Genomic DNA, 11976 nt, shown 5'->3' with positions numbered 1-11976 from the left:
CTTCTTTCAATTCTTTGGCTCTTAATAGCAATGAACACTTGCATTCTGGAGTCACTGTAATTCTTGCTCCTTTATAGCTATGCCTGTTATTTCCAGCTGAATATTTTTGGTTATTTCCCAGGGTTCCAAAAAACAGCAATAAGTACTCCACAAAGGGGGTGGGCCATAACCAAATATGTTTGGGAAATACTGGCTCATGTATGCAATGCCAAATCTGGTTTGCAATTGTAGTGTTGCTCACATGCACAGTGAATCTTCAGAGAATCCATGCGTTTTCCAAATATATTCAATAACAGGACTCTTCTGAGTTCCTGGTACACCAACTAACAGTTCCTGAGAAGTGTTCTTTCTGCAAAGCCCAATTTGGGATATGCCATACATTTTAATTAAACTCAAACTTTAAATTAAACTCAAATATTTTATTTAAACTCTCAAAAAAGTAGAATATATCTAGATGAGGGTCTCTTTTCACTATGTTTTAATCTGGAATTCAGAATTCTCTCTTTTGTTTGCTTTTCAAAAAACTGTGGTAAAATATACGTAATATACCATTTACCATGGAGCAGAACCATTTGAATGTGTATAGTTCAGTGGCACTAAGGACATTCGCACTGTGTGCCACCATCAGGGATTCTTTCGAACTGCATAGCCATTCTTTCAGCTTAAAAATGGTTTCTTGAAATCAGTGATTAGCATTCACTCACCAGTGCCCCTACTAAGTGGTAGGCACTGGTTTGTACTCCTGGGAATACAGGAGTACACCAGAATTTATTTCTGGCTATTGCTTTTGTTGCCAATGCCCTGGCTTCATCTGAGGAATTCTAGAATTCAGAGAGTGTAGCCCTCTGCTCTGCTGTCTTGCTGTCTGCTCTCATTGCATCCCTTTAACCTGCATTCTGAAAGATGTTTCTCAGGTTTTTCCTTGACAATTTTCTTCTTTTCTGATTCTGACAATGTTTTAAATCATTGTACTCTGGTTATCATTTCTCTGCATTTCTTTATTTTACCCATCTTCCTTTGTAACTTGTCCTGTTGTCTTTTAATTTCTGCTTGTTCTTTATGGCTTTCAACTTCATAAATACCATGTTTTCTCAAATCTCTTTGTGAATTCCAGAGAGGGCCAGGCACGGTGGCTCACATCTGTAATCCCAGCACTTTGGGAGGCTGAGATGGGCGGATCACTTGAGGTCAGGAGTTTGAGACTAGCCTGGCCAACATGGTGAAATCCCGTTTCACTGAAAATACAAAAATTAGCTAGGCATGGTGGCAGGCGCCTGTAATCCCAGGTACTCAGGAGGCTGAGGCAGGAGAATCACTTGAACCCGGGAGGTGGAGGTTGCAGTGAGCCGAGATCATGTTGCTGCACTCCAGCCTGGTCAACAGAGCAAGACTCTGTCTCAAAAACAAACAAACAAACATACAAACAAACAAACAAAAAAAACCCAGAGATTTTGCTGCAATGTACAAGGAGCAATTTGCTCCTTTTAAAAAAATAATTTTTGGCCAGGCACAGTGGCTCACACCTGTAATCCCAGCACTTTGGGAAGCCAAGGTGGGTGGATCACTTGAGGTCAGGAGTTTGAGATCAGCCTGGCCAACATGGTGAAATGCTGTCTCTACTAAAAATACAAAAATGTGCTGGGTGTGGTGGTGCACATCTGTAATCCCAGCTACTAGGGAGGCTGAGGTATGAGAATCCTTTGAACCCAGGAGGTGGAGGTTATAGTGAGCTGAGATCATGCCACTGCACTCCAGCCTGGGTGACAGAGCGAGACTCTGTCTCAAAAAAAATAATAATTTTCTAAGTTATGATTTTCCAGCATCTTCCAGGTGAAGTCTTCCTTTCCCTTTTCTGAAGAATGCTTTTAAAAAGGCAGCACATAGACTTCTTTTTTTGGTTACTCACCCCTACAGAAAAGACCTGATAAAGATGCAGGGGTTTTGTCACTGTCAGTGCACCTGGGTGCTGATGAAAGCACTTTTCAGATTTACCTGTAACTGATTTACCTGTAAATTTCTCCAAGTCTGTTTCCCAGAATGAGCTGGCATCTGTGTATTGCCAGTTTGTCAGGATAAGATCTCTTTTTAAGTTAGCTTGGATATTGTGAATAGGGTGAGACATAGAAACAGCAAGATTCCTCCCTGGGCACTGCACCAGAACCCTTCCTCAAACCCTTGTCTCTGTTCCTCAGCTTTGCTTTGGGTACAGAGGAGACACCACTGCCAGGCTTGCCTGACTCCCTGCCCAAGGCTGTGTGAGCTGCAGTTTCCAAGTGCTGCTGTATAGAGAAGCTCCGATGGGGAGCAACAGGGGGAGGGACCCACTGCAGCACTCAGTCAAACGCGAAGCCCCACTCGGGGTGCTGGCTGCTCTGCTTTCTGGTCACTACCGATTTGGATTTCTAAGGGTGAGCAGGAGGTGGGAATGCATGAAGGGTAGATCCCCCTTGCATCCAGGTGCACCTGGCACAGGCCGGCCACTGATGACATTTCTCCATCCAGTCCCATCTCTGAGCATGAAGAAATTCCTCCAGATTCTGTAAATAGGTTGAATGTGTGTCCTAGTTTTGGGTATTCTGAATCTTTCATCATTGGTCATTTGGCGAGAAGCGGGAAGAGGCTGTTAGCAGATGCCTTTTTAAACTGGAAATTCATAATTAGGTTTTGACTTATTAATGGTGGAAAACCCATTAAATAATTTATTTCCTGATATTAACCAAAATACAGTATGGTATGCAATAGTGTAAAGCAAATGAGTTCCAGATAAAAACAGACATGGTCTGAACCCCCATTTCCTGATTCACCAGTTGCTTGACACTGGTATGTCATTATTAATTGTACATGCACTTACTCATTCTACTTTCATTGCCAAGCCAGTCCTCTGTGTTCTGAGTCTATTTGCCTAAACATTCAGGAAAAAACAGTAGAGATAATTACATGTATTTTGGAAACCACACTTGGTTTGTTGGCTGCCTGTAATTGACTATTTAAAGTGCATTTTCTAAGCCTACTTTAGATAGTGGTCTTAAGAAATGGTCATCATTCTTAAAAGAACTATAAGTGTAACCTGTCTGAAGATTGCTTCACACTCTGTCTTAAACAATTTTGCTTTTAATTAATTATTTAATTAAACCAATTAAAGATCCATGGAAAGGGGGAAAAGCTCAACAGGAGAGTGGTTATACTAAGGAAATGCCCATACCCTCCATTTAACAATGCCATGTAGAAGTGTTGTTACTAGGTCAGAGATTTCCATGTGCTCAAAAATTTGCCAAACAGGTGAAAAGCCAGAATAATTAAAACAAATTATTTATTCCAAGTTCTACCAGTTTAAAGTTTTTCAGAATTACAGAAGTGAACACTGAAATCAGAAGCAAGCTCTCACAGCTGTAGCATTTATAACAAAGTCATTATCTACATGACCTTGATTTACGAGGTGTAGAGTGTTTCTGTTATTCAGAATCCATGAGGAAAGTTTCGAAGTCCAGATCCAAGTCAGAAACGAGGGCACTTACGAAGTCATCAACAGAAGGACACTTCTGAAGCATACCTGCAAACAAAGGAAAGGTGAGCACTGCGTTCACCAGGAGGCAACAGGAAGCACAAAGACACAAAATCAAATCTACACACTGGAGGAACACTCTGGCTTTCTGAATTAAGACTCTGGCTGTATAACCTGATTGCAAGAACATTTTATAAAGTCATGGGCAGTGTGTGGGCCTTGGAGCTATTTATAATTTTAATGCATTTTTACTATAAAATCCATCCTTAGCTTAGAGATTTAGGCCTAAATATATTTCCTAAGGGCTATTATTTTTGCATATATGACTATACCCTTAGAGACTGATATTAGAAGACTGAATTTTTTTAGTTATCTTTGACTGGGATGATTCACAATTTAACAAGTTTAATTACATATCAAGTTTTGCTATCAAGTTCTATACACTTTACAATCAATTAGATGTTCATTCTTTTATAGAAGTCTTATATCAGAATCAAGTTATTGGCTTTCCTCCAGATTTCCCTGTCCCAGAGAACTCCTAGCTTTGCAACTAACTGTGTAACGCAGAAGTCACTTAAAATCTCTGGCATCCAAATTTCCTACAAGGTTGCTATAAGGATCAAACAAGAAGATGTAGTAGAAGCAATGAAGCACCATGCCTAGCATATATTAAGAATTCAATAAAAAGCTGAATTCATGTCCTTTCTTCACTCTAAAGAAGCCAAAAACAAAGATTGATGCAGTTAATCTTATTGCTTCAACCTACATTCTTGGCAGGAAATGCTAACTCAAGGGTTGAACACCTCTATATACTGACATTACTTTGGGAGATGAATTCTGTAAAACCACTTTCAAAATCAAGGCATTAAAAGATTGCAGGAATCCTCTATTGTTCTCTGAAGCTGTATTGCAATTCAGTGAGCACGAAGGAAGCATCTGCTTTGTGTAAAGGATCAGGACAGGTCATGGGCATACAGGTGGGCAGGCTCAGTCACAACATGAAGAGTGAGAGGAGTAGTCAGTGGGCAGAACTGCATATCCATAGGGCGGAAAGCTAGCCTTGACTCCTACTGCATACCATACATAAAAACTAATTTGAGATGGTCATAGACCTAAGTGTAAACATTAAAATTATTATCTTAAAAAAACCTCATGAAGTATCTTTGTGACCCTGAAGTAGGTATAGTTTCTTAGGACACAGAAAGCAATGACCATAAAAGGAAAAAATGTTAGATTTCATCAAAATTAAAAATGTCTCTTCAAAAGAAAGAAACCATTAAGCCAATGAGTAGACAAATGATAAAGTAGGAAAAAATACTCACAAAACATATCTCACGTAAGACTGGTATCCAGAAAATCTAAAGAACTCCTTCGACCCATTGTAAAAATATTTTTTTTTAAATTACAAATTGACAAAAGATTTTACCTTCACAAGGTCAGGTTTTTCACAGAAGAAGATATCTGAATAAGTAACACAACTAATAGGCACTGAGAAGACATTCAACATCATTAGTCACTAGGGAAATGAAAATCAAACCCACAATGAGATACTATTACACATCCACCAGAATAGATAATTTTTTCTTTTTTTAAGACAAGGTCTTGCTCTGTTGTCCAGGCTGGAGTGCAGCGGTGTGAACATGGCTCACTGCAGCCTCGACTTCCCAGGCTCAAGTGATCCTCCCGCCTCAGCTTGAGAGTAGCTGGGACCACAGGTGTGTGCCACCATGTCCAGCTAGTTTTTAAACTTCTTGTGGAGATAGGGGTCTTGCCATGTTGCCCAGGCTGGTCTTGAACTTCTGGGCTCAAGCGACCCTCCTGCCTTGGCCTCTCAAAGTGCTGGGATTACAGGCATAAGCCACCGTGCTATACCAATGTTGACAAGGCTGTGGGCAACCTGAATTGTCATACATTTGTGGTGAAAGGATAAAATGATACAATCACTTTGAAAAAAGGTCTAACAGTGTCTTATGAAACTAAACATGTACCTACACTAGGACCCAGCAATTTCACTCCCAGGTATTTATCCAAGAGAAATGAAAGCATATGTCAACAAAGAAACAACTTGTACAACCCCAAGCTGGAGACAACCCAAGTTTCTATCAATAGGATATGAATACACACACTACAATATATTCATATGATGGAATATTGCTCAGCAACAAAAAGGAACAAACTATTCATACATGCAACAACACAAATGGATCTCAAAAACATTATGCTGAGTGAGAGAAGCCTTATGTGAAGCAGTACATACTGTTTGATTTCATTTCTATCAAGTTCAAAAAGTTGGTCAAACCACTCTATGGTGAAAAAAAATCAGAACGGTGGTTGCTTTTGGGAGTGGATATTAGAATCAACTGAGAAGGGGCAGGAGGGCCTCTGGTGTGATGGTAATGTTCTATAACTGGATAGTGATTTGAGTTATAAGGGTGTATATGCATCAAAATTCATTGAAAGGTACATCTGAGATTGTGCATTTCACTGTGTGAAAAGTTTACCTAAATACAGTAAGCAACCATTGAACTCTTAATGCTATGCATGCAAAAGAATCTAGGTGTAAAATTTACTGATGTCTGCTACCTCAAAATGCATAAAAATATAAGGCCAGATATGGAGATGAGATGTAAATATAGGAAAATGTTTACTAAATGGCAAGTATATGAGTGTTGTACTATTCATTCAACTTTTCTGAATATTAGAAAAATTTTAACATAAAATCTTGAGAAAGAGTAAACTGTAGATGCTAATAGCATACAAAGTGCAGTCAGTGTGGACAACAGAAGGGAAAGATGAATTCCAATGAAGAGATTCAGAAGGTTTGTGGAGGAGATGGGACTGAGCAGAAACTTAACAGATTGGGCCTTTTAGGTGGAGAAGACAACATAGGAAAGGCACAAACATGGGGAAACGCACAATGTATGCTGACCTAGAATTGGTCTGGCGGGTAGAGTAAGGCTGGAAGAGACTCTGGGAGAGGAACATGAGAGGACCCAGGGCTCTGAACCAGGGCAACCAACAGAACAGGAAGGACAGACTGAGCTGGAATCCAAGAGGAGCAGGGTGGTGTGGAGACACAACCCTTGTCAAGTGTGAGGTGGAAGGGGACGCTCCATGTGGAGACAGTGAGGACACAGAGCTCAGGGACAACTTGGGGACTAGAGGTGCAGATGTGATCATCCCACCAGAAAGCACATGGGGTGGGAAATAGACCAAGGACTATTTAGATGGTGGACATGAAAATACTTGGTCCAAACACATACTTGAAAGCCCTTAATTAGACCTGGGGTAGTTGAGAACAATACCAATATTGTTACAGTTTCAACTGTAGACTACAATATTTTCATTGTCTATCTAATGTCTATCTAAATTCTAACAGCTCTATCTTAGGAAATATGTGAGGAATAAAGGGCAGTTACCAGAAGAGAATGTCATTGCTGTGTCTTATTTGTGCAACTGAAGTTCAAAACACAGTGTTCTTTTTTACAGTAAAATCATCTGCATGCATGAAGGCAGGCCTTGCCTCTGGCCCAGCTGTGTCACTAACGATAGAAACGCTGGGTACGTGATGATGGCTAAAGTAGCACAGTTGACAATGTACCTTCTAGATACAGGTTATTACTTAGGTAGACTGAATCTGCTTATAAATCAGGTTTCATGCATTCCCTATGTGCCAGGTTTCTTGATACAGAGAACATTTGTAGGGAAAACATTTAATTAAGACATGGCTTTCCATAAAATATGCTAGCCTATCACACCATTTCTTCCTTTTTAATATTTGAGGGGTTCCCTCTCTCAGCTTTGGAGCCCTCCTCCTCTGTACAGGGTAGCTTCTTCCTTCTCTTTTTCTTCTTGCCTATTGAACTCTCTGCTCCTTAAAACCACTCCACGTGTGTTCGTGTCCTTGTATCTAAGCCGGCATGAGGACCAAAAACCCTGGTGCTCCACCACTCATTGGAGCCATATCATTTTGGTGCGTTGGCCGAGAAAGGAAATTCATTGATCAGACTGAATCAAGGAAACTTATTTTAAACTATTTATGGCCTTTAATAATTGAGTAAGGTATACTCCTATGAACAAAATTTGAAGCATGTTTATTTCTCTGCCTGGTTCCTTTAGAATTTAGAAATTATCTGTCTGGGAGCTCTGAGTTTATCTTGGGACCTTAAGAGGAGAGGATCACCCAACTCACAGCAATCAAACTCCAAATGGTGCTGTAAACTGAACCACACATGGACACGTCATTCTTCCAAGGACCCTTAGATCAACCCCAGGAGGAGCCCTAGCTGCTGTTCCCCATTCGACGCCCCTTTCCAGCAGAAAGTAGCCAGAAGACATCGTCGCCCAAACCCCTAACAGCAGTTAGTGTGGCATCTCCACAGAGGGGAATGTTGTAGGAGTTATTAATAAATTATTTTAGGCAGATAGAGAGGAAAAAGGGTCCTTAGGAAGTTTTTGTTTTTTAAAGCATGTCTGGAAAAATTTCTTGTAAAGCTCCGGCTCTTAAAGCCAGGCCAATAACCTGATATCCAAATGCCAGCCATTAGAAAGTGGGTCCACCCAAACATGGCGATTCTTGTGGCCTTCTTGCCCTTTCCCCACATTCCTGGATACATGGCCACCCCAAAGTATCCCCACCTGTGTAGAACATCATGGTGCCCTGCATTTGCATATTAAAAGGCTAGGGTGGGAGGGCCAGCTTTTCCCGCAGGCTACGTGAATGACATGCCTAGTCAAACCAATCCCCTGAGCCTTGTGCAAATCAGACACTGCCTCCTCCAACTTCTGTATATATACCTAGCTGGTATCTGTGGCAGGTGGGGTTCCCTCTCTTGGCTTTGGAGCCCCCCCTTCCTCTGTCTCTGTACAGGGGAGCTTCTTCCTTCACCCTTCCTTCTTGTCTCTTCTTGCCTATTAAACTCTCTCTGCTCCTTAAAACTAAAAAAAACTATATTTGAAACATTTCTATAATTACATGACTGGTCGTTTATAACTAAATGACTGGAATTCTCAGAAGGGAAGGCCATTTATTCAGAGCCAAGCTATTCAGGTAAGTATGGCCATCCTGTTCTTTGAAGTGGCTCACTTCAACTCAACAAACTGCCAATATAAATATGACCTTGCTCTCTTCTTCCCAGCAGACAGGCCCAACTAACACACGTCCTTCTCCAATTCCCCACCTTAAACAATTCCTGTATCTCACAGAATGGCAACTGTGGCCACAAGAGAAAAATATATACACTTGTGGGCTTTTCTAAAGAAATACAGTAAGAGCTAACTGGTTTGGTGATTTTGTATGTAATGTGATTGCTGAAGATGAAGGTTCAAAAAGGAGGAAATCAGGACCTGAGCCTGGAGGGATAATGAAGAACAGTAACTGGGGAAGAATCCTGGGTGCACTGCTCTAATTAGATTTAAATGTTCTGCGAGTGTTAACACGAACTAAACCCTACACAGAAAATTTAAAAAAACAAAACAAAAACCAATGTTTCAGGTAGTTCCACAAGTAAGAAAAACTGGATTTGGCTTTTGTATATGGCCATAGTAAAAAAAAAATTCCAAGAAAGCTTTGGTTTTTTTAAAGCTGACAAAGATGTCCCCTTTGCATTCAAGTCTTAATTTTAGAAGGGTGACGATTAAAATTGTATTTTCTAAGCACCCCTGGGAACCAGCTTGGAGCTGTTAACTCCAACCAAGGTGGATGGAGTTAACAAACACATTTCACTCTGGAAATCACCTAAATTAGAGGAAGAATGAATGGATCTTGCCAAAAGGACTCAAACAGGCAATAACTTTACAACTAAAAAGAGAAAAGTGTCAATAGCAATATAAGAAAGACAAAATTGCATCAGGACACACATTGCAAATATGAGCTTACAAAAGGAAGCAGGTAGTAGATCTTCACCTATTTGTCCTACTGAGAGGGACAGAGAATATATAAAGAGTAGTTAAAGAGTGAGAATTTAATGTATTTTTCTCCTCATTTTACCTGACAGACAAATGGGCTAAGAAAAGATGGTACAAGCCAGAACATTTTTGTTCTGACGGCTCTGCTCAAATTAGCGTGTTTCATAACCCTGAAGTACTAGGGTAATTATTCTAGCCTGACGAATTTAAATTATAGTATCAACAAGATTCCAAGACTGAGTCTTAAAATGGCAGGGTTTCCAAACTGCCGCTTCTTCCGAGTGACTGCAGACATACAGCTGGAGAGAAAGTGAGGAGAAAAATACCACGCGGGAGGACTTGACCTGCAGACATCTGGCTTAGACGGGTCTCATCAGAAAGAACGCCAGCCACTCCACTCCCAGAACTATGGTGCTGTTTACACAGCATTCACTGTGCACCAGACACTGTTCTAAGAGCACTGATCCGTGGTCTCCTTAAAACACACCTTGAGACACCTATCTTCACAAGTAAGAAAACAGAAGCCAAGAGAGTCACACAACTCATAGGTTTGCTTTAACCCTGGCAGTCTGCTTCCTGAGGCCATGCTCTTAAAGCACTATGATATATTGCCTCATGCCCCGAAATTCTGTCAAATATATTCTAAAACAGTTTATATTTAAATATCAGCATCCTTGATGTGACAGAACCTAAATATGTGGAAAATATTGAGAGAAAGGTCTCATTATTTCCTGATGCCACCCATGAGCACTTGAATCCAACTTACATGGCTTCTGTTCTGTGGAGCACACTTTACAAGCAGTCACGATTGTGCCCATCTAGCTGGAAGTAGAGGGCAGAGATCAGTGGCTTTGTCTCACGGGGCCGTAGTCTGGTACTGCCAACGGTGGCTTGGCCCAGCTGTGACCGGGACACTCATGACCAGGACAGGCACTCATGTAATGACCAAGAGCCTCTTCCCATCGGGCACACAGTGCTCACAATGCTTGGTTGCTGCTGGAGTTGCTGTCTTGGCGTGATACTGGGAGGAAAAAGTGCCCAAGAGTTCTGTGCTTAGGGATGCTTTCTGGGTGGTCTCCAAGTGTCTGTGGTAACCCCTTCAAACAGAAGCCTTTACATATTTAAGGGGCTCCTAACTATGCATATTTCTACACTTTCACCAAGAAAAAGTCCTGTCAGCTCCAGGATGAGTTCAAATATATATGTGTACAAAACTGCAAGTTCATATTCTGTTATTTCGTAATACATAATGAACATATAATCCAACCAGACCTTCATTTAAAAATCAGCATACTAATGGCCTAACCTGTTTAACCCTTGAATGCCCTTTTGGATGTACAATTAATATAATTATTTGAAAACATGATTGAGAGCAATTGGTTGGCAGCTTGACTATACTTGTAAGCCAACCTTGCAAAGATGAAATATCATTCTGGCTCCCTTTCCTAAGGCCCTAGGGTGAAATGGTTGGTGTATCATTTAATTTCATAAATAGAGGGGATTACCAGGCAATTAAAAAGCAGAATTATTTTAAAGCTTGGAAGAAGAAGAATAGGTACATCTTTTCTTTGAGTCTATTTCATATATTGCTTGACACCAAGCAAAGGTGCCCAATAAAATGAAACTATGGCTGTTTGATCAATGGCCGAGTATGATCCAAATTTAATGAAACTCAAAGAATGAATGAATGAAGAAACTATTAATTGAATATTTGTAAGAGTTTTTCCATTCATTCATCCATTCATTCTATCTGTGCCTAAATGCCTAATGTGAATTTCAGGAAGGCAAAAGAAACTAACAACCTCAAAAAAGAAAAAACATGTTATTAGGAAGATGTTATATATCAAACTTGTCCAACTCATGGCCTGTGGGCTGCATGTGGCCCAGGATGACTCTGAATGTGGCCCAATACAAATTCATAAACTTTCTTAAAATACTATGAAGTTTTTTTCTTGATGATTTTTTTTTAGCTCATCAGCTATTATTAATGTAGTTTATGTGTGGCCCAAGACAATAATTCTTCCAATGTGGCCCAGGGAAGCCAAAAGATTAGAGACCCCTGTATATATTATATATATAAATTACTGAGTTTTTTTCTTTTTTTTTGAGACAGGGTGTCACTCTGTCACTCGGGCTGGAGTGCAGTGGTGCAGTCTCGGCTCACTGAAGCTTTGAATTTCTGGGCTTAAGTGATCCTCCCACCTCCACCTTCCTCAGCTGGGACTAAAGGAATGCACCACCACGCCCAGCTAGTTTTTTTTTTTTTGTAGGAATGGGGTTTCGCCATGTTGCCCAGGCTGGTCTCGAACTCCTGAGCTCAAGTGACCCAGCTGCCTCAGCCTCTGAAACAGGCGTGCGCCTCTGTGACTGAGACTTTCTTCTGAAAACTATGATCCAGTGGACCTAAAAGTGGACTGACATCACTGATGTGTCAATTAGGAGCCTGTTAGAAATGTGAATTCTTAATCCCCCATCCGAGCCCTGCTGAATGAGAACCTAGGGATGGGCCCAGTGACCTGTGTTTTAATAAGCCTTCCCAGTGACTGCTGCATGCTCGCCTTTAAGCC

The 11976-nt window shown here is 40.8% G+C and overlaps 1 protein-coding gene across 2 annotated transcripts in view; it reads right to left on the bottom strand.

Moving 5' to 3' along the window:
• Positions 1-3293: 3293 nt before the first annotated feature.
• Positions 3294-11976, bottom strand: part of MIPEP (mitochondrial intermediate peptidase) — a 170961-nt gene continuing 162278 nt past the window's right edge. For both annotated transcript variants that reach the window (XM_055244079.2, XM_063618840.1), the window contains exon 19: positions 3294-3550. In XM_055244079.2, the coding sequence (XP_055100054.1) occupies positions 3453-3550 (98 nt within the window). In that variant the 3' untranslated portion in view covers positions 3294-3452. The remainder of the gene's footprint in view (positions 3551-11976) is intronic.

This window comes from Symphalangus syndactylus, chromosome 15 (genome assembly GCF_028878055.3).
Source record: "Symphalangus syndactylus isolate Jambi chromosome 15, NHGRI_mSymSyn1-v2.1_pri, whole genome shotgun sequence".
Taxonomy (NCBI): domain Eukaryota; kingdom Metazoa; phylum Chordata; class Mammalia; order Primates; family Hylobatidae; genus Symphalangus; species Symphalangus syndactylus.
This window is presented reverse-complemented; position numbering and strand designations above follow the sequence as displayed.